Source organism: Styela clava, chromosome 9 (assembly GCF_964204865.1).
Source record: "Styela clava chromosome 9, kaStyClav1.hap1.2, whole genome shotgun sequence".
Classification (NCBI taxonomy): domain Eukaryota; kingdom Metazoa; phylum Chordata; class Ascidiacea; order Stolidobranchia; family Styelidae; genus Styela; species Styela clava.
In genome coordinates this window covers 19,403,266-19,427,469 of record NC_135258.1, presented here as the reverse complement: position 1 = coordinate 19,427,469, position 24,204 = coordinate 19,403,266, and the positions used below count along the sequence as shown (strand labels likewise).

At 33.7% G+C, this 24,204-nt stretch overlaps 1 protein-coding gene across 4 annotated transcripts in view; it reads left to right on the top strand.

Moving 5' to 3' along the window:
• Positions 1–2,162: 2,162 nt before the first annotated feature.
• LOC120339668 (ras-related protein Rap-1b-like) overlaps positions 2,163–24,204 on the top strand; it is a 352,566-nt gene continuing 330,524 nt past the window's right edge. Inside the window, exons 1-9 of one of the 4 annotated variants that reach the window (XR_005569230.2) lie at positions 2,163–2,318; positions 3,060–3,138; positions 3,500–3,568; positions 4,240–4,296; positions 6,116–6,256; positions 7,257–7,354; positions 14,324–14,369; positions 18,894–19,125; positions 21,088–22,939. Coding sequence is in view for 2 of the 4 variants with exons in the window: in XM_078115830.1 (XP_077971956.1) it covers positions 3,082–3,138; positions 3,500–3,568; positions 4,240–4,296; positions 6,116–6,256; positions 7,257–7,354; positions 14,324–14,369; positions 21,088–21,174 (555 nt within the window). In the remaining 2 variants the exon portion in view is untranslated. Of the gene's footprint in view, positions 2,319–3,059; positions 3,139–3,499; positions 3,569–4,239; positions 4,297–6,115; positions 6,257–7,256; positions 7,355–14,323; positions 14,370–17,872; positions 18,762–18,893; positions 19,126–21,087; positions 22,940–24,204 lie in introns of those variants that run through there. The other 3 variants (XR_005569229.2, XM_078115830.1, XM_039407835.2) reach the window with 3 other exon arrangements.

The following is a 24,204-nucleotide window of genomic DNA, read 5'->3' as shown; positions in this document are numbered from 1 at the left end:
CATGGAGATAGGTTGGAGAAAGATTTGGGTTGATCAGATTGGAATTGATCAAAGCGTCTAGGGAAGCGATTGGCAAACTGCAGGCCATGGGCCAAAAGCAAAAAAAAATTTGTGGCCTTCTGACGACCTCATTTTCAATGCGTGAAAAAGTTGAAAGGCACAATTGTGTTATTGGTATGTTGTTAACTTGCGTTCTCAACCATTTCAAAGAGCTTAGACAGCAAAACATTTCGTTATTAAGCATTAGTCAAATCCTTTTTGCTTGATGTGCCAAACCAGCATTGCACTTATGTACTGCTGATATCGTCAACAAAGTGACCAGCTAATTTTATTGCTGAGAAACGGCCGAATATACTTCAGTACAGCCATCATTCAAAGGTTCAATAAGGTGATTGTTCATAATCTGAAATTAATGTGGCCCGTAGGTCACCCGAAATGTTCATATTTGGCCCAGTAGTACATAAGTTTGCCAACTCCTAGTCTATGTCGTATAAATCATACACTAACTTTGGTACATGATGCCAAATACAGGGTTATCAGACCAAGTGTAGACAAATGTTTAATAAAATATCTATAATATAAATCTACAATAATAAATCAGCAAATAAGGGAGCGTTCGTGATAGCGGCTTACACTGATCAAAGTGTATTTGTCCGAGGATAAGATGTATTGTGGAGTAACGCGCAAAATGACAAAAACATGCCCGTTTTGTTTTAGGTGGAGAGTTACTGGCGAGAGCAATAAAAGACAAGAACTAGTAGCGCTATAAACGCCGTTTAGCGAATACAAAAGTTGATTGTTGCAATAATTCAAAGCTGCTTTTGAACCACTCGAAGAGGTCCTGTGTATCAGTAGTGGTGTGCGTAACTCAGATTGAGAACAACTGCTCTAAGGCATAGATTGATAACTTGTTTGGACAAAATTTTAGAAGAAGCCATACGTGCCTCGTGTAGTCAAGTTCTAATCAGATCGATGTGTGAAGGCAAAGGAAGGATATTTCGGAAAATAACAATAAATTCTATTATTTTTATTATTATGCTATTTTCTGCAAAATATTTTTTTCTCTCTCACATTCATATTGTAGATATTTTAATAAACATTTGTCTACACTTGGTCTGATCACCCTGTACAAAAGCATGTAAAATTGTAAAGAAAATAAATGTATTTTAATGATCCAATAGCATAAATGTTGAGATGTGAGTCATTATTACAGTAATGAAAACATGGGTTTTATTTTATGATGATGCATTACATAATTGTGGTTATTCCAAGTTATCTTCAGTCGGAGAGATAATTTAAAAAAAATGTTTCATAGACCAGAAAGTGGAAATACTAGGTTAAGTTATTCTGAACTAAAACGAACATTCAAATTCCATTCTAATGTTTCCTTTTTGAAAAATGTGGCGACTACTGGATGTTAATCATCTAATGCTCGGAATCACTTTTTCCTGTAGAGAGAGTGTAATGTGGCAATTCTTGCCTGTTTGCAATTCAAGGGTTCTTGTCACGACAAAACCATGACCCGGCGTCATTCTAGGCACTTCACAGTATTGTTGAGACAACATGCTACAGTGATTTTCAGACATGTGTTGTTATTGTGTTCCTGTAATTATAAGTTATACTGGTATGCTATGGTCAGTATGAAATGGAATATTATGTGGCCCTTCATCCCCAAAAGGTCAAAGTACATAATTTGGGATACAGAAATACAAATATTTGGCCCACTGTTATTCTTGTTTCATTGCCTCATTTTATTTATTAACCTGGGAGGCAGTGGTTTTTTCACCTTTTTCTTAGATTTGCAAAAGGCTTAAAACAATTACGGTAAATAAAATACAGTAATGCTGAAACAAGAAATTTCATTTTAAAAAACTTTTATGTGGTTACCAATTGCCATCCATACATTCACACTCAAACAACAAATTATAGAATTCTCTTACTGAATACTGGTACAATTTTCAGAGATATCGTTTTCATTTTTAAAAACTGGTGTATTGGCTTATCACAGAATTAATATATTTTGGTTTAAAAAGTTACTGTCTTATCATCTGAGATTTGTAGACTAATAGTTATTTTATTTGATAGTATTCCTGTGAGGATGTGAACCTTATTCTGATACTCAGAAATTATTTCTTGTGTTTTCTTCCTTATTCATTTTCTAATGAAATATTTATTTCTTATAAAAGATTCAGGTTTCAAGTTGTATAAGTACTCAAGTAGAGCATTATATAAAATATCTTGGTATATTCGTACTTGGTGGATATAAAACTTCTTGTGGAAATTGTGTTTTCTGTTGCCCACTTGCTGCACTGTGTAAGGTAAGCTTTTTCGATACATTTTTTTTGTCCAACTCATTATAAATTTACGTTCTGTTGAAATTTTGTTCATAATTCTCAGTCAAAAAACCGAATTCATCTAAGTTGAAATTGGATATGAAGCCAAGTTTGAGATAGCTATGTTGACCCAAGTGTAGCAAGTGTAATAATTTAATCTTCTTGAATATAGTCTTGATGAATCAAGTTGTGTAAAGGGACTGAAGCCTATGGGCAGGCAGTATATTCACTTGGCTAACAAAAACAGTCCCTGTACTTGTAATAGATGTAAAATAAGGAAAATTGAAAGAAAATTATGGCCTAACCCTAACTTCGTTCGCATACTATGGGCGTACCGATTTATGTTGGCTAATGATAAATTCTAATCCACTGAGTTCTGCATCCTAGTAGCCCTGTTCTATATTGCTTTGTTATAAAAATAAATCGTAATTGTGTTATTACATAAATTTGTGTGGTGTATGTCTGCCTATCCTTGTAAATTTTCAAGTATTCTATTCGTATCTAAATGTTTCAAATATTTGGCTGAACCAAAGCGTGACTAATTGTCATCTCAGACCTCAGTCTAATTCAAAATCAGATAGTTCATCCTGTTCTTTTGTTCAATGAACGGCAGACATATTAATCTTCTTTAAATGTTTTTTTTTACTAATGAAAAGAATGCTTCCTTCCACTAGTTATCATAAGCTGTTATTATTATTATTAAGTAAATTTTTCAAATTCTTTTAGGTAGATCACACCAACTGGAAGGATGCGAGAGTACAAGTTGGTTGTGCTCGGTTCTGGAGGTGTTGGGAAAAGTGCATTGGTAAGTGTTAGCCTGAATTCCTTCTGTAGTCCTTGACAATGGATTAAAATTATGGTATTTAAATTGATAGAACTCTCAAAATTTATTTCATTTTTCATAATCAAGTCAGTATTTATTTGAATATATATATTTTGGTTAGTCAAGACTCAAGACAAGACATATATAAAGAAATTCTTGCTCGGCCAATTTTTTGGATCTGAAACATATCAATGAAATTTAAATGTGGGCGATTCTTGAAATGTGAAAAAGTTTGTTAATCATTCCCAAATGGTATCTATCTGCGTAATGTTTTGTGGCTATTCAATAAATTTTGTCAAGTTTCCTCATGCCGAGCATTCAATAATTGAGTTGTTTTTCACAGACAGTGCAATTCGTACAAGGAATATTTGTTGAAAAATATGATCCTACAATAGAAGATAGCTATAGAAAGGTTTGCTTTTCCATTGATTTTTTTTAATTAGTGGCTTGATATTAATAGCATTATCAGTAATTGATGACCATTGATTAATGAAAAAACATTAATGCACACAGTAAGAATATGTCTGTAATTTAAAATACTCAAATGTTGAATTGTGCTTTAACCAATGTTCACAAAATTTAAGTCTTTACAACTACATAACTAATTTGGCTGTAGTCATGTTCAGGCTTATTTCAGAATGTATGTTGATGGGCGTATACCTTATTATTTATTGATTTTATATAGTTACAGTTATCGTATATATGTTAAAAAATGGTTTGTGGAAGCAAAGAAATTGATTAAATATATTACCTATGTAATCGAGGGTATATTTAATGTACATCGGTATATATAAACAGCCTGTTTATATGAACATCATGGTACAGAACCTTCTTAGTTACGATATGATACCATGAACTTATGGTATGGTTGTTTGGATAGTGAAAATTATCATTATTTCTGTCGAGTTTGTCTTTTCCGGGGTATTGTATCAAGATTTTTCTACCAGTAGATCTATTTCAAACATAACTATTCTTAGCTGTGCAAGGAAGAAGTGGTTTCTGTCCGAGAAATTTAGTACTGATGATCTTTTCAAGTAATATTGTTTATAATATATTTTCACTGTCTACTTTTGTGTATTACAGCAAGTTGAAACAGATAACCAGCAATGTATGTTAGAAATCCTGGACACGGCAGGGACGGTATGATTTGTTTTTTCTTTCTCTTGAATTCTTGGTTTCAAAGCTAGTGAAATTATAAGTTGATGGTCCTTAAACAGCTTTTATTCTGAATGATTATTATATTTTATTAAGTCTTATATACTTCAAACTGCACTTAACAGCCTAGCTTGTCTTTTTATTATCTTTCCATCTGTGTCAATATTGAAAAAATTCAAGGTGTATGGAAAACGTGTAATTATAATACCTCTTTATTTGCAAAGTGTATTATCTCAGTACGTTGCCATCAACGCAGTTTGTGCTTGAGTCAACAGTCACACGTTGTCATTCCAACCAAAACAGTGAAATTGTCAGTAATTATATCGTGTGGTTCCAATGCCTTCTAATCAAAATACAGGTTCTATTGCTTTCTTTAATCTTTTGTGCAGTCGTCAAACTTTCATTATGGATATATGACTGGTTTTTGTGTGTCTAAGCTTGATTGATTGTCTCAAATGGAAAATAGGATTGCTATGACCTTATGGGAAGTCAAAACTTCTCTATTTCCTGGTGAAATTTAATAAATATCCTCTTACATTCAAACACATTTTATTAGGTTATACAAATTCTTTCGGAGTAGATTTCATAAGAATTTTGTTCCTTATTGTTTTATCAGCAGTCAAACAAGCCAAGCTTTCGCATTGCTGTGCCTCTTAGTTTAGAAGACGAATAAGTTTTGATTACATACATATGCATTTTTCCTTGTCAATTCAATATGATGTAATTTTATTTATGACCCAAAATGGAGTGTGAACTGTTGTCACCTAGTAGGCATATTCAATCGTTTATGTAATGTTAAAACTCATCAAATTTGATATTTTAATTCAGCACTGTTGCGAAATATATCAGTATATTAGCACCGACATCTAGTAGTATCAGGGCTAGTCTAGTGGTACAGCATTATCAACGATTTTATGTTTTAATTAAAGCATATAATTCTCTCATTTTCACATGATTGTTATCTGAAATCATTTTTAAAAACACATTTTTTTCAAATGTCTAGCAATTTATTTATATACACTTGCAACAAAGTTACTGAGTTTGGTGATATTTGTAAGAGGAAGTTTTTGATTGGTCAAATCAGAAAACACCATATACACACTACGTACATAATATTTGAAGATTTTTATTAAGGATCGGTGCTAACAAATTGACCATTATGAATCATCATAGTTTTGTGTTAGGTTTTTCAAATTTTTATTAACAATCCCAATCCTTCTAATTTGATATGACGTAAGCACCTTGCATGGGGCAGACACAATATGATTTGTGTATGATTTCATTCATACCATTCAAGCAGTTTATTTATAGAAATTGCCTCAAGATGATTTCAGTCAGAGCTGTCTACCAGACAAGAAAGGGAAACTTAATAAAGGCACTTTGATATGAAAACTACATATAAGTCCATTTAAGTTTGTCACATTTTATCTATATCAAGCATGGAACAAGCCTCGATAATGTCATAGCGATGTTTCCATTTTAAGAAATTTAAAAACTTTAAACCATTCATCTATTTAATATTGATTTCTGCTATGACGCAGATAAATCTTGTTGCCAGTAATACCGGTACAATGACATTTGAATAATTATATACTATATATCTCGAAAGATGATTACAGCTTCTGTGTTAGTATGTTGATTCGTTAAATAAAAAGTGAGGTGGTTGTTTTCATTTATCCCAATTTCTTAGACAGAGACCTTACCTTAGTTGTTAGCAAATCGGAACATCTGCCTTCATATTTTATTTCAATTTCATCTTGTAAATGTTGTATTTATATAACATGTATCATATTTTATTTCAAAGGAACAATTCACAGCCATGAGGGATTTGTACATGAAAAATGGGCAAGGTTTTGTTCTTGTATACAGTATCACATCACAGTCGTCATACAATGACTTACAAGATTTAAGGGAACAAATTCTAAGAGTTAAAGATACAGATGACGTAAGTTGAAAATTATCAAAGAATTTTACCCACCGTAATTCCTAATTATAAATTTTTTTTGCTATGTTTCATATCAATGGCTTTTGGTTTGTTTTCACTAATTTACGCATTGAGAAGATTAGGAATCGAATCTCACGGAAATAGGAGAAAAGAGTTATAGATTTTTCCATATTATAGCAAAAACAATGGCTATTAATTGAGGAAAAATAATCTCTAGTTTAGATTGCCAACTTTTATCATCTGTTGGAAGACTCTTCTACTTCTTTTAAAATTCAACTTCTTTTGTTGTGTTTAACTCATATTGATTGTGTACAGGTAGTCCCAAATATTAGTCAATATTACTAAAATAACATTGAAAGTTTCAGTACAATACCAGGTGTTATCATAACTATCTGTGCTAGGCCAGTAACCTCACATTGATAGATTCAAAGTTATGAACGGTTTCCAAAATATACATATCGATATCATGACTCTAACAATACTACTACAATACCAATGTCTACTTCATATTTTGCCTCATCTCTAGAGACCTTCTGCGCTTTCATTTTCTTTGTAATATTGAGGATCATGTTTAACGTTTTTATACTCAAGGGAGCAATTAAGTATTTTTCTTGGCAAGTTGATAGTTTGATATTTCTGGTGAGGTTAGGTTACTGTCTTGTGTCGTTTTCATCTGGCAGTTTGTCAGTAATCTGACCTCGGATTGCTGACTGACTTGAATTTCCTTTTTCCTTGTTCATGACAGTATATCGCAATATAGAAACAGAATCATTCATCCATGGAGTTACGTCTAGCTGATAATACACATCATTGCTATTTCTTAAATTTGGCCCTTGTTTAGGGAACTTGTTCACAGAATTGGAAATAAATAATTATTGGTGTACGATTGATACGAAAACTCAAAATTCAAAGTTTAGTTGGATGTTGAGTTGTTGCCAATGACTGTGCAACCATACAACACTGCCAACTCTAATTATTATCTTCATTATTTGATATTCAGGTACCTATGGTTCTTGTCGGAAACAAATGTGATTTGGAGGATGAAAGGGTGGTTGGAAAAGATCAAGGTGCTCATTTGGCAAGGCAGTGGAATAATTGGTATGTACGATTATATTAGGCCAGAAGTATGTGTACCAATATGGATGTAAATAATTTTGTTCGCCTACTTCACATCAAGTTGTTTAAAGCGGGGAAAGCCTATGGGCCAGAGGTATATTCACTTGGCTAACACAGACAGTCCCCGAACTCGTAATAGAACTAAAATGAGAATACTTGGAATAAAATTATGGCCCAACCCTGACCTGGTACACATACTTTGGGATACTGTCATTATTGTATTTTGAAATTGTAAATATCATTGTATATTTGAAATATACAGGAATTGGTAATATGCTACTAGGTAGATTGTTTTATATCTTGGTGCAGTGCCAGTTGATGATGCCATTCTTTGATCAATAAATCAATGTAGTTTTATTCTCTTAATAAAGTTGTGCTTAATTTAGTAATGTTTACCACTTCCTTAATTTGGACCAATCAATATTGAGCTGTCAAAGTATGACAGATTAGGAAAGTGTCTGGAATTTGATTAATTATGACTATTTGTAGATGGAAGTGAATGATCCTAGTTACATGGTACAGTGACCATTCTTAATAATATACAACACTTGCTGTCTTACAAATTATCATCCAATCTTATATATTTGTTTTAGTAGTTGATCATTTAACTAAGGTCAAATCTAGGTTATTGAATCAAAAAGAAATTGATTAACTAGATGTGGCATATCTTGTAACTTGAATCACTTTCGTTTGGATTATCACAAAAAAATCGCCATTGAAATTTAATTTCACCTGTAGGCTTTCTAATTATGTTTTGGCTTGTCGGATTATAGTTCTGTGGGCACTAGAACTACATACATGTTGTACTATGTGTTGCATGTCTGGCGAAATATTGTTTCACATTTACAGCCACGATCTTTATTAACTATATTCAACTTGATATGGTCAAGATATGCAAGGTTATCTCTTATACATGGAAATAAATCTTATTTACTGTCACTTTGAAGTATTTATAGTTTTATTTCACTAGTTTTATAAGCCTCAATCAGGTGGTTATATAACCCCCTTCCAATCATCCTCTTGATAACAACTTAAGTGGTAAAAATTGACTTCGGTTTTGTTATTATTAGGTTTGATAATGTCTTGGATTCTTAGATTAATCTTGAATATTGCCTATGAAATCAACAGTTATATTAGCAGTGTATCAGTTTCCCGATTGCTTCACTGAATAAAAAAAATCAGCCGGAATATTGGATTTATGTTTCTAAATTCTAACTTATTTAATACCCACCATCTCTGGTGCAAAGCTAACTGATTTCACATCTTCACATGTCGAGTCACTCGCATAATATGAGTCATCAGTTTCCCATCAGTAAGGTAAATGTAGCATTAACCGGATCTAGACAGTAGACTGAAATTCTGATCTATTTTGGCTTGGGTGTCTTATTACTATATCAGGTTACCATTAGTAATACTTTCTCCAAATGCTTGCCGGTATAATTCGATACTGCAAATTTGAGGAATCAGTTCATAGATACCTCCCCTAGCATGGGCTACAATTTGCCCTCCCAAGCCTGATCACATTTGAATATAACAGTGGTGGCATCTTAGATATAGCCAAGTATTAATGTATTATCCGTTTTGGGCATTTGTTGTATGTTGAATCGGCTGTATTTCCTTCTCAAGCCATCATCAGGTTTAAATCCAAAGTTTGCTTTGTCTTATAACTTGCATCAAACTTATACTAAGTGGAACCTTCTACAGGGTGATGAGACCAAGTGTAGACAAATGTTTACGATAATTAAAATATCTACAATATGCATGTAAGAGAGAGAAAAAATATTTTGCAGAAAATAGCAGTATAGACATAAATAATAGAATTCATTGTTTTTTTCGATCTATCCTCCCTTTGCCTTCACCACATGCCTCGATCTGTTTGGAACTTGACTGCACGAGGCAAGTATTGTTTCTTCTGAAATTTTATCCTAACAAGTCATCTTTTTATGACTTAGAGCAGTTGTTTACAACCTGAGGTACGCGCCACTAGTGCTACAAAAGCAGCTTTGAATTATTGCAACAATTAACTTGCATTCGATGAACAGCGTTTATAGCGTTACCAATCCTTGTCTCTAGAGATCGCCCTCGCCGTTACTGTCCACCAAAAACGGAATGGGCATGTTTTCGCCTTTTTGCATGTTACGTCACAATGCGTCTGCATTAATAAATAGGCAAATAGGGGAGCGTTCGTGATAGTGGCTAGCACTGGTCAAAGTTTATTCGTCCTAGGTTTCAGATAATTTAGTGGTTTTGATAAGATGTATTGAGAAGTAATGCGCAAAATGGCAAATACATGCCCGTTTTGTTTTAGGTGGACAGTATTGGGCGAGAGCTATCTCCAAAAGACAAGAACTGGTAGCGCGGTATAATCGCTGTTTAGCGAATACAAAAGTTAATTGTTGCAATAATTAGAAGCTGCTTTCGTACCACTTGAAAAGCTCCCGCATATCACTAGTGGTGCGCGTAACTCAGGTTGAGAACAACTGCTTTAAGGCATAGATTGATGACTTGTTGTTGGGACAAAATTTCAGTAGAAACCATACATGACTTGTGCAGTCAAGTTCCAATCAGGTTGAGGCGTGTAGTGAAGGCAAAGGAAGGATAGATCGAAAAACAACAATAAATTCTAATATTTATCTTTATACTGCTATTTTCTGGAAATTAATTTTTTTCTTTCTTCTATTTATATTGTAGATATTTCAATAAACATTTGTTCACAATTGGTCTGATCACCCTGTATATGTTATCTTGGCTTGATAATCGGTGGAATCGGTTAACTGCAACGTACTGTTATATTTTTCAATCTTTTTTTTTTAGTTAGGTACCAGTACCACAAACATCATGGATGCCAATCCCAATACTTGGAAATGTCATCAATTATATATGAATAATTCCAGATTTTCAAACAATTGAACAAGAAATTTTCAAATTTATCAACCAAAAATAGTTTTGTTCTCAAATTATCGCACTTCTAAATTTAATCTATGTAATTTTGCTTCTCAGACATTATTGAGATATAAAAAGAATTGGACGTTCTGACTCCTGAACTTTTCTGGGCACCTTGGGGTTGGCCAATCTAATTTGACTGAATAGGGGGTAGTTACGAAGTAGTAATTTAATTTGGATTGTTCTATAACTTGAAATGCTGTTATTTTAAAAAAAAAAATTTTTCTAAATTTACTGGGCAAACCTATCACTTGTCCATCTACGATGCTGCTGCTTGACTTGAAGATAAATATTATTATTTTATTACAATAAGATATCCGTAAAGTGTCCCCTTGGCAAGTATTTTGAGTTGACTTATTATGTTATCTGTTTCATTGGAATGCCTTTCAAGACATTGCGAGGTGACATGTATTATTAATACAATGCTAGGAATTATTGTCTGAGTTTTTCATGGCCAAACCAAGTTTATTAGTCTGCCATATGATCCAGCAAAAGTCAAGTTTATAAATTAAAAGAGGAAAAGAAATACACGTTCACTGCATCTTATTTTATATAAATGATTTTCAACAATTTACCTCTATGGCAGGGGCGGACACTTTCCATAATTTTGGGGGGGCGAACTTGGATCGCCTACCGAAAAACACCGCGCCGTGTATCGTCACGTAACAATAACTGGTCGATGTCATTCTCTAAGTATTAGCATGTCATTTTGCTACTCATATATCGATTACCTAGGCTGCTTGGCTCGGACACGGAACTTGCGCGTCACTGAACCAATTTCTTGAATTCCGCGAGAATTAGCCCACGGCTCTCGCTAACAAACAGAAAATAACAAATTTGAGGTCGGAACTTCCCATTGCCGTCTGCAACAAGCACCGCGATTACGCGCTAGTTAAAAGAGCCGCCTATTTAAGCGTATAATGTTTTTTCTGTCGATCCATGACAGCCACGAGATTCTAAAATGTCCTTACATATTAATTTAATTGTGTGCAGCGTAACTCGCGGTTGCGACTTCTTAGGTCAAAATAAAAATATTACTAAACTAAAGTACCACGGCGATATGGGGAAATAAAAATATGAGATAAGCTGCCTGATGTATTTAATTTTGATACGTATTTTTGCAATCTTCCGAACTCGTTATCGCCGTTACAAAAATCTCGATATCTGATATAAAATCCCATATAGTACAATTTTACTTCATACAATGAAAATAATTATAGAGTATACTAGTAAATCAAAAATACAAATTCACCGCCTCGAAATCCACGCGGAACAGTCGCCGCGATTACGCCACTTGTTAAAAGAGCCGACTTTATCAACGAAAAATGATTTTTCACTTGTGCAAAGTAATCAATCAAAGACCGATACGGGCATATTCAAAATGTCTTGATTCATTATTTTAATTGCCTTCAATTTAAACTACGGTTGAGTCGACAAAACAAGAGCCATTCTAACACACGACGGCAATCCGCGGACATAAAAATGTGTGGTAAACTGCCCGTTTATATATTGTTTTGATCCGTATTTTTGCTATTTTGCGAATTTGATAAATTTGAGATTTACTTGTAACACTGGCACCAATCGCAATGTTGTCACTCCGATTATTTTTAAAGATAAAACCTTTCGAAAAATCCATAAATTTTTTGTCAATTCTCACGTAGTAAAAGTTATTTCAGTACAATAAAAATACATAAATAAATACAAAAAGTGATCGAAAATACTTTGATTATCTTATATATCATCACAAACCGGGGAAAAGTCGCGTTGTCAGCTTTGTTTAATGTTAACACGAAAATTTTCGACGTCAATTTGAAAGTTATGGATAAAAAGGCAAATCCCGCTCACAATTGACCGTATTTCGATTTTAGTGACGAAATGTTTTTAAAGGTCAAGCAAACATAACTTGTGAAATTTTGCGATTTTCGATGCCTAGAAAAGCGTTTTTAGACTGTCGCGGGCCTCAACAAAACCTATATTGTTTACAGTTTTATTTTTAGTATTTTATATTGCCGCTTTTCAACTTTTCGACATAGTGAATGCTTTGATCTTTGCCCGCAAATTATGCTGGGTCTTGCACGAAATCCATAACGTGAAAAGATACGTCCAGCGGTGAAAATTGTTTATAAGAGCTTTAGATCTAGTTAATTTTTTAGCGATAATAATTAATTGTTGTAATGAAACACAGTTTGCCTCTTTCACTTCTCTCGCAAGTGCCAACAATAACACTATTGAAAGATTTTGACAATGAGAAAATCATATTAAATTGTACAAAAATGAATTAGTTGTGAAAAACCGTGGCGCGTGATCGGCGGTGCGTTTGAAGACGGAGTATTACCCGTGCGGACGCGCATGTTTCACGAAAATGTGAGGTGCTCCGAAGACGCTCTGGTCCACATTATTGTGAGAAAACAGTTATAATATCGGTGACTATTAACCGTTTAATTGCGCTTGACTTTCGCACTTTTCGGAAATGATAATTTTGTAAGGCGGAAACAACATGTATCAAATTTTTTTGCGAAATTATTGGGGGGGCGACGGCCCCCCCTCGCCCCCCCGGGTGTCCGCCCCTGCTCTATGGTTTTTCTGGTTTAAGATGTCTTAAATCTCCCTCTGAAAAATCTAGCATAATTGTAAATTAGTTGAAATAAAGTATTTACCGGTAAGTTTAATCCAACATTTGAGTTTTAGGGATTATGATTGCAAATATTAGATGTGTAATACTCATAGTTTATGTCAAAAAGAAAGATCCAAATATTCATATCTTCAATTACCTAGGTAGCTCTCACATAATTGTAGCTGAATTTTCATAGGAGGGTTGATGAAAATTTAAAATTATGATAATGCTGTTCTATTATATGAGTTCATCTTTCTTATCCATGTATGAGATTCTCTGGCCATATCCTGTTCATAAAACGACCAACCCATTTGTTTTTCAATGTCACTCAACTGAGCAGACAACATTCTGTTACTTATGCAATATCTATTTATTGTGGCATGCACCACTTTATTTAACACCCCAACTTAACAAAGTATAAGGTAAACACGCCTTTCAAATCCGCAAATGGAGACATAAAATTCAATTTATTTATGTTAATGTCATGGCTGAGAGGGCTAACAATAGACTACTTGAGCATGTGTATTGCAGCATACTGTTCAATTTTTATTGTAGCGGCCAGCGTTTTTATCTCATCATTATTTCAGATATGGTACTTTACTCTGAAATATGCTTTCGTTTAGCCTAGTTTGAATAATCCGACTTAATAACTTCCCTCAAAGATGGATTATTTTTAATTAACTATTCTGCCAAACCATGTTTATTAGTTTAATTCCGCTTCCTAATTCTATTAGTTTGAATTGAGGTCGTTATGGAAAAGTAATTTTTACAAATTTTTTAATTGTGATTGGTTTACTACCATACTTATTTATTAAGCAAGACGTTGTATGTAGCATTATCAAGAGATATGTGGTCAACGTGATGGCAGTTAATTAATTGGGACATTTCCGGTATGTAGTTTGTAATGCATGTACTAATATGGGTACTCCCGAAGTATGTGAACTAGGTTAGGATTAGGCCATAATTTTATTCTGATTCTCGGTATTTTAGTTCTGGACTGTCTGTGTTAGCCAAGTGAATATCCCCCTGTCCATAGGTTTCACTCCCTTTACACAACTTGCTGTAAAATTGGCGAACAAAATTCGTTCCCTCCATATTGGTACACATACTTCTAGAGCGCCCTAATATGCATTTTCAAAAATGTTTGTTTGATGAATCTAAGATTGTGTCCCTTTGTTGCGTAAACTTGAGTTACACCAGTTTTATTGAATTTGTGTGTGTTTACCCCTATTTTGAATACAACATATACATTGTCTTAATAGTTGATTACATTTTCTTTATTTTTCAGTATGACGCTCCCTAAACTGGTAAATAATACCAGAATGTGTGTGTGTATATGTAATATACAATTAGATGGCATTATTTTCACAATCGTTCTTCTTATTTTTTTACAGCTGCTTCTTGGAGACATCTGCAAAACAAAAAATCAACGTGAATGAGGTAATTCAATCCTTGCGATAAAATAATTGTTTAAACTCGGCGCGTTGTTGTACTTTCTCATACTTCGACCCTATTCGCCCTTCTAGCTGGTACATACAGGAAGGAACTAGGGATATTGGCACAATTCAGTATATTCGGTGACGTCATATGCACTAACGTAATCGACTACCGCGTCTAGCTAAATAATAAATTGTTGAGGACGGAAACTATATGCAGAGCATAGCCAAGCATAAGCATGCCCTACTAATAACACTGCGTTGTGTCAAAATGTTCGCCTTCTTAAACAGTTGAATTAAACATCAACTTGTCATTTTTGTTCAAACTCATTTTTAATTTATAAATGAGAAGCCTACGAAGGAACAATCGGGAAAGTTTATTTTAACGTCACTCCGAGATAGCATGGATAATGTGTGTACTGGATCTGCTATTCGGTATCGATTAGGTTTTTCCCATTACGTGTACGTATAGAATTTCGTAATTTGGTACTGAAGTAATGACTATCCTAAGTGTTTCTGATCACATTTGAATTCAGTTCTAGTAACATGACTTTGTCGCGATCTCAAACATTTGGTACAAATTTAAAGAAATTTAAAACTCCTTTTTCGATATATATTGTCTGCAGTCAATATTCCCGATAATTGTAATGCTATAATCCGACGAGATTCAGAATTTCTTGCCAAATTACCTTATCCGTACACAAATTTATGATGTGCGTTTGGGGAACTTGACTTTGTTTGCCTATATAAATTTGCTTATATCGGCACCCTCTATTTTGCAATATTAACATTTACCACAATAGGTGATTTTCGTACTTCTATTGTTGTTACATACATTCGGGTTTCTGAGTATATGTAAGTTTTAGAAATGTAATCAGGAATTTATTTTTCGCAAAAACTCTCACTCGTGTATAGCAGCCAACTGTTATTATGAGTGATCCGAATGCGAAAATTGGTGATTGTATATCACTTTTATGACGTAACATTTATCACGACTAATGGGCTACCTATCGGTCCCGCTAAATTTCTTTATTATGTATGTAACGCATTCGTTTCATATTTTACGTTTTATGCTGACGAGCCTATTCGTTTAGAAGTGTTATTTTCCATGTAAGGAATTTCGCGCCTCGTTGTCCAATTCAAAACTATCTTAACGCAATCGCTTCTACGTCATTGGCGTTCAATGCCTGTTGTGAATATATTTCAATTATTTTATCATAGTTTCCCTTACTAACTTCGCTTACTTGTTCATCATCAAGGCCGAACATTCCTTTTCCAAATGGTAAACGAAAGTGCTAGCTAAGATATAGTTATTTAAATACCAGCATTGTACCTTAGTCACACACTGCACACCTTAAATTTGACTCAGACATAATGCCTCTATTAGTTGAACAATTGTTACTATTTGCCAAACCTGATTTTCTAAATGTTGCAAGCAAATTTTGGAATTCGGGCTTACTTATTTTTGAATTATTACGTTGTTTCACAGTATTCAAGCTCGAATATTCCATAAAGAGTAGGTTATCCATATTTGGCAATTATATATGGTTTCAAATTACCATTAACTCATATTTGGTCGAGCGTGACGACGCTGCCACAAACTTTGAACCGGAAGTGACGAAACGGTGATTTGGACGACAATCCATACTCTGCCAATTTGAAAGAAGTTGGCCCAGTTATTGATTACTGATCGACATAAAAGCATGTGCTGTGAGGTAACGGCGGTCTGTGATCTTGGCGAGATTGGTTATTAGTATGGTCCTTCTTAATACTATACCCGCTATTGAGCTGAATTCCTAAAATGAATATAGTTATGGGTGCACGTCTCCATTATTCACAGCAGTTTTATAACTTGGTAATAAATTGTATAACCTTAATTGTATCAGAATTCCATAATGATAAATCAAAATTTATACGCTGCGATTGAAAAATGTTTGTGATATGTTCGAATAGGTTACTGCGCGGTTGGAAATTACGTGCTACATTCTTTTATTTTGTACCCGTTGGCTGTCATATTAGCAAAGAATGAGATTTTTTAAATCGGGGAAATTCCAATAACTGAATTATCCTGCATTTCGGAATTTATAAACTCGCCCTTACATAAGTGGAAATTTCATCGGTAAGCCGAAAGCGACCAAGCGTAATTTTTCTCATACACATTACACATCGCTTCAATAATCTGAAGTACAGCTACAATATCCGCCCATGCACGTGAATACGTCATGCGTGCGTGCGTGCGTGCGTGGTAGCGACGCAACCCTGATTTGACGCAAAGCAATTGCGCAATTCTTCATTGGTATAGTATAGTAGTGTGTGTTCCTGATTTAACGTTGTCATTTCAAACGAAGGAAGGATATGGTATCGACATTTCCTTGTTTTCGTTAGAGGTAGATTTTCCTCGCCTATGATTTCGTCGAAGGAGGACACGTCATTTTCGTTTCCGTTTCCATATTCGATTGCTTTTATTAATCGAAGATTATTGGAGCTACAGTAAATCACTTTCTAGATTAAGATCGTGCGTGGTTAACGTTTAAATTATGCCCACCTGCGCTTTATACCATGCCCGATTATACATGCTAAGTCAGGCTTCAATATTCTATAATATAAACACCGATCCTATTAGTTTGTAAGTGCCGAATGTAACGCATTCCAGCCAATTGAAAATACTTCGTAATGCACCCCAAATTCGCTTCATACCTCAGGCCAACGGCGTTACAGATATTAATCTATCAAGTGAGCTTTAATTGCAATAAATAATTTGTTTTGAATTGGAATGCCATTCAAACTTTCCTATGTCGACTACTGATTTAACTGTTTCGCAGTATGTACCGCATTATATACGGTCATCAAATTGTTAGTAACAAAAATATAGCCGAGAGCAAGACGCAATATACATTCGCGAAACTCGTTAATTACGTCACCGGGTCAAAAGTGAGGTCACACCTGCTCTTATAACGCCAACGTTCGCGGAAAGCGCGCCAGAGACGAAGTCATGGCGAAGCGTCTTTTCAGTCGTAGTAGAAACTAAGGTTATCTTTTCGTAATTTACACCACTCGTGAAAACACACTTAATCATATCTCGCGCTAATAGGTTATTACTGATTGAACACAACTAACGTTTGAAAGTGTTTTGCTGTTTATGGGCAAAATAATAGTATACTTTCACAGTGTGCCTTGTAATGCACAAAAGGCATTTCCTTTGGAACGTTGCCTACTAGAGCGGATATGGTAGGCGGCGATACTCTTTTAAAAGGTTCTGTTGACGTATTACCAACCTTTTCAGCTTTTTGTCCTGACTGCGCTTACTCATCATAAGATTATTTAATATAGATATTATTATTATATTGGCTGTATTTGTCAGGACGATGTTGTTTTGTTTTATCCTCTGTTAAAAACTAAGTAAAAGTAACTGGAATTTATCCACAATTCAGTTAGCTATCTTAATTGCAGTCAAAGCAATGTAACTCTTTTTATATTTTCAAATCCACTTTCCGTTTCCTTCGGCAGATATTCTTTGATCTCGTCAGGCAAATTAATTCCAAGAGTCCCGAGCCAAAGAAGAAAAAAAGGAAAAGCAAAGGGGGTTGCACCATCTTATAACTGTTGCGACATTGCACCCTCAAACCTACTCACTCCACGCCTTTCATTTATGTCACCCTTCCCAAATATAGAAAAAGACTCCTTTTTATTAATATTCTTGTTATTAAAAACATTAATAATATTGAAATAGAAAAATTTCAACAATCCCATCATCTAATAATGAATAGAACTTTTTTAAATTATTGCATTATGTTTTTCTATCTGATCATGCATGGCACAACACGTGGATTCTAATTTCAAACTAAATAAAATTTATATTTTGATATTAGCTGCCAAAAAGTATTCTTTACATTTTATAGTTTCAGTCGACAGAAATATAAAATTGAAACAAAGAAATTTAGATGCAAACTGATTTTCTGGCAGAAAGTACTTTTTTGGCAAAGTAATATCTATATATGCAGCATTATCATGAAAATCTTATGAAAACTGTAGGGAAAATTCATCTTTGTTAACATCGTTTATAAATCCTTATATTGACAGACTGTATGATTTGATAGATACCTATTCATCAGTGCCATACCCATCTATGTATTGTTCGTTGACAATCATGGACCACATAGCAACAGCGTACTCCTTCCTTTTGTAGCTTACGCTATGTATAATGATTTAGCAAAAAAATTTTTTTGAAATGCTTGATTATTTTATCAATCCCCTGATGTTTTTTCTTCTTATTAATAATGACAATTGATGATAACCTTACTTTTATTGTTGTTTTCGTTGCGACTAATTAAATACCCTATTTTGCGGGCATGACTCTGGTTGACGAGAGAAAAGCCACAGGAAAATGCAATTTTTGGTAAGTGACTTCCACAAACTGCGGCACTGAAAACATCATGCAATTGTGCTGAGTCATCTTTGCAAAGCCATGACACCATGAATAAAAATGATAATATATATTTGTATATATTGAACAAATTTGCATTTTCAGGTATTTTTCGAACTGGTCCGACAAATAAATGCAAGCAACCCGGCTCAGCCCCCACAGGAAGGCATCTGCTCGAATTGTGTCTTACTATAATCGTTACAAACTCACTGGCACCCCAGTAACCAACTTTCTCTCAATTACTCCCAACAACAACGAACATTAATTTTTCAATTTAAAAATATTTCATCAATGTCAACAAAAAAGTTTCCAGAGCGGGTTGTACAGGTCCCTTTTGGTGAGTTTCGAGTACCGCATGGAAGTAATGTCTGTAACTCCTAAGTTTGTCGTAGAGTGCCTTTGGCACATGCGGCGCACTGCATCTTCTACTTTTTGTTTCAGCTTTGATTATTACCTATAATCGGTTCGTGTCTCCCTACTCGCAGCTGATTATAAATGCTCGCTTATTTATTTTTTGTTTCTTTCCAATCAGATTTTTGTATTGCACCTATGATTATTATTGCAAAATGAAATTTTGAGTCATAACTAATAGCTTTGTTTGTCTTTTTGTTTAGCAAGGTGACATTTCATTAACCTCCGTCATATATGGTGGCTTTTTTAACTGTGGTTAGATATATATCACCTAATGGGTTGATCGATACACATTCTATTATCTTGTAGCCCACTGATCGAGTGAGTAAGAAGTATATATTACTTGCTAATATATTTTCTTTACTTTATAAGGTTTGGCCGTAATAAACTAATCTTATGTTCTGTATTATCATGGAACATGAAACAATGGAAACCTTAAAGGAACATATTACGCAATACTTTTAATGCATGACAATGATTATGTGTTGTAGAACATTTGTTGGGATAAGAAAAAAACATATTCAAGCCGCTTTGCAAATAATAGCCATTGCCACATGGTTACTTATTTTGTTTACTACTTTCAATTTCTAATTATTTTGTTTTCGTTTTCTACTAATCAAAACTACTATACCATGATGATTACTGATTTTTCCAGGACCCCACTCTGGACTTTATAAAAATTTGAAGATTTTGTTCTTATTCTCCCTAATGTGTTCCAATCGCAGTTTCAATTATGCCACAAAATCTATATATTTATGACCAGTACTCTTCATCGGCAGCTACTAGTTTTCATTCCTATACTTGTTTCATTTTGTCGTGTATTTCTTTGGCCCATCCACGATTAATTGTTATTTAGAGATGAAGGGTCTAATCTTTTCAAACCATTGTTATTATTAGTTTCATCCCTGAAACTAATAAAACTTGTTTTCTTCTTTCTACATTCTAAAATTTGATCTTATTTTTGAAAATTGGACACGAAGCCTTTGTTTTGTTGGAACATCTTTGCCATGAAGTTTATCTATCTCATCCACATATCGATGTCATCCTTTTGAGTCAAGCCTTTGACAAGAAATGCTTTATTTGAGGGGTGTAAGATAACTTATTCGCTGAATTTTTGCTCCATCTGATACAAACGGGATTCCAGGAACTTCACAACTGCAGAAGCTGTACTTGAACCCAAATTTGTTGTTTAGTCGTCTACTAATTCTATAAAAAGGACCTCTTGGAACACCCATAACCATTTCCTGAGAACCACCAACCATGCACCAACCCTTTTACTAGTTTATGCGAGGTTGACATGGCTTTGCAAATGATTTTTTCACAATTGCATGATGTGTCATGTAAATTTTTATATATTTTACTTGTTAAAAATTATGATTATATATATTATTTTCATTTATTTGCTTAAGTGCTTATGCTATCAACTATAATCATCATGGTGATGATATAATGTAATATCATTGTCATCAAATAAAATTTTAACAAGCTTCAATTAAGTTAAGCCTTTGCTTTGGCGTAAGTCACCAGCTCACTCTGCAGCTGTTCACACGAAACTTGAAATTATCACTTCCATATTGATATTAGTAACGAATAGAATATCCTGAAATTCTATAATAAAAATAGGTGTTATTTTATCTGCAAAATTTATTGCTGCCTCAGTTATATTTTTACTTTTTATTCAAGAAATTTTTAATTAGGTACATCATTTCAAACATCCAATTAAATTATATTTTTGGACCTCCTGAAGTATGCGCATCAAGATGGCGCACAACCTGAACTCAGGTTGTGTACCAGGTTAGGATTCAGGTTGTGCGATATCTCTGTGCGCATACTTCGGGAGTACCTTTTTTTTATATGAATTTTAACCAATTTTTTGTCTCTTTTTCAGATCACGATCCATCAGAAGTTGTCAGCAATTTTCTTTGCTCTCGTACAACCATTGTTATACTTTTCCTATTACAATTCTTGTTGTTGATATTCTTATTATTACTGTTATTATTATTTTGTGTTTCCCCGCATATCGTACAAAATTTCAATATACAGAACAAGCCATGGATAGTTATGACGAAAATGATTATTTATGGCCAGTGATGGTCATTGATAAAACCTGTTAATACAGTACAATTTTATCTATGATCTACGCATGGCTGTTATTGGTCTTTTAGATTGAATTATCCACGGTTTGCATTTTGCTAGTAGATCACTAAATTCTTGTTCTTTTCATTATAATAATAATCCTTTTCATTTTTGCTAGTATAGGATTAAAGTATATATAGCATCCTCTAGCGTTTGTAACTATCAAATTGTAGACTAATAAAACTGTTATGCTGCAAACTTTTATCTGAAATATTTAATTTTTCATGGCACAGACACAAAAGCTCAACACGCCAATGTGATATTTGTAGAAAAATGTTCAAAAGCATTTGAAAAGAAATTTACATAATTTAAGTAAATTCTATCAAATTCCATGAAATGCTTGGAGTTACGAAAAAATATATACGGTATATTTAGAAATTATCATGGTTTTGCTGCATAAAATTATAATATTCCATTCACCATGGTTTTTACTTCCATTCACCATGGTTTTTACATACTGTTAATTTGAATATTAGTATGATATCTCTTGTTATATTTTGTGTAGTCAGATGTCAAATGGATGTTTATTCATTTGGGAGGAAATGGATGTTTTTTTTATATCCTGACCAAATATATGCCAGTAGCTTCTCAATTGGTGCCTTCATTAAAAGGCAATTTGTTTTACTGGGTATTAGATGCATGATGCACCTATTAAAAAATTGGAAATTTTCCGAATCTTGATTTTGTATATCTTTTTGGTATTTTAATGATTTAAATTATGGAAACCACCTCCTTTATTCAACACTGGGAAAACGTCAGTTGATGATAGTCATGGAAAATGTGAATATATTAGTCCACTCACTACCTGTGTCAAATCTGGTAAAAGATTCACCTTATACCATCATAACTTGGAGAAGTAAAAATAGGTTATTGACATACAAACCTGTTTGGTGTATTTAATGGAAACATAAAAAGGAAATGTATTAATGTTATACTAGGTTATTTATGGCCAATCGGTAAATTTTTATTTTGTCTTTTTAGTGTTAAAAAATATTGTAAAATTTGCATAAATTTCAATAACAATCTATTTAATGGAATTATTGGATATTTTTGTGTTGGTAATCTTGACTTTTCATGTTGCCAGTATTTTTTATGATTTGTATCATAAATATCAAATATGAAAAGTTGACCACTAATGAATTGCATCACATTAGCTAGTTGCCCTTTCTAATATTTGTATGTTAAAACAAGTCAAGTTTTGTCAAAAATCCATGCTTTCTATATAATTTGTTATCTTTTCCATCATGAGTGGACAATATTAAGGTATAAAAGCTCCTACACAAGGTCCAACAGAATTTGTAGCTGATAAAGCATGCTGGATAATGGCAAATATGGAGTGAATAAAACCCGTTTTGGCTAACTAATGTTTATTGAGCTTTGACAGTACTGCTGAAAACATTGTAGCATTATTTCTTATTTTGTGGGCTCGATCCAGCCTAATATTGGTTGATGCGGTTTTGTTATTCCTGTGTATTAATCAATTAATGAATCAGTAATTATTATTAATTTTCGTCATCATCGGTGAATGAATGCATTTTTTTCGTTGCCAGCAATTATTTAATTGGAATGTCGCCCGCTGATGAATAAAATAATATTATGCGTTATTTTGATCCTTTTCCACCAGGGCGGTGGATATTTTGTTATACAATTTGAAAACTTGTTAGGTCTGGGATGTGACACATTAATAGATATCACATACCAAGTAGATATGATAAGATGAGTTTATTTCGACTCCATAATCAGCAGAAAGGCGATAAAACGGCTGATAAAAACAAACTGATTTTGAAATCGGGAGAGTAAACAAAACCTTGGATAAGGTTTAAAACGTAAGATGGAAGGTATTGCCAAAAAGAAGTGGTACGTGTTCACTAACCTGAAATCTACCGAATCAAATCATTCACACACACACAACTATAGGGCAATAATAAATTTAGAAAAACGAGAGAAGCTTTAGATAAATTATATAATAACCAAAAAAAAATAAACACATAAAAAAAAATTAGAATAAAAGATAAGAAATGTAATAAATAACAAAAATTGTTTGCCACACCATTTTAATAATTTTGTAAAAATCCCAAACAAGAGTGAACAGTATTCAATATAAGGGCAAAAAAAATGATTTCGCCAAGCTGATTATAATTGGAGTCAAGTGCCAAATTGCCCAACAAAAGTTGAGTGCATGAAGAGGTGGGCTAAACGCTAAACCTTTTCATTCACCAAAGACATGCCAAAATATTGCCAAATTGTAGTCCCGATTACATCAATTAATAAATACTACTGGTAACAGTTTAAGTAGGATATAATTAAATTTGGGGATTGATACTGAGGTAGTTATTGTAATTTATTGGTTATAAATGGACGGAGCAAGGGTAAACGAATTGAGGATGTTTTTTTCATAGGATCCTTTGAGGTTAATACGGAAGATTCATCAGCGTTAGTCTTTGGAAACTTGTTCATATATTTCACGTCATTCTATGATTGTGACGTAGCCTGAAAAACAATCTGCGAGTAAGTGTTTAAAAGATTGCATATATGTTGACCTATTTATTATTAGGAGATTGTTAAATTGATTTCAGGAAGTATATATTGATCATTAAATTAAATGACTGTGCGAACGATTCGAAAACGAAATGTTCGCTTTCAAATTGGGCGTTTTAGTGGTTCGCCTGTTGGATAATCTTCAATGTAAAAAGGAAAAGACTGAACTGGCGAAATTGTACTCAACCCAATTCCACCTCCTAGATTACGTCGCTAAGTACGACCGCTGTCCATTTCTGGCAACGTCGTATCTCACCGGAATACATGTCTGATTCCGAATATAGTGGGAGAGGTGATTTATCACTATGCCCCATGCCTCACGTTCTCATAC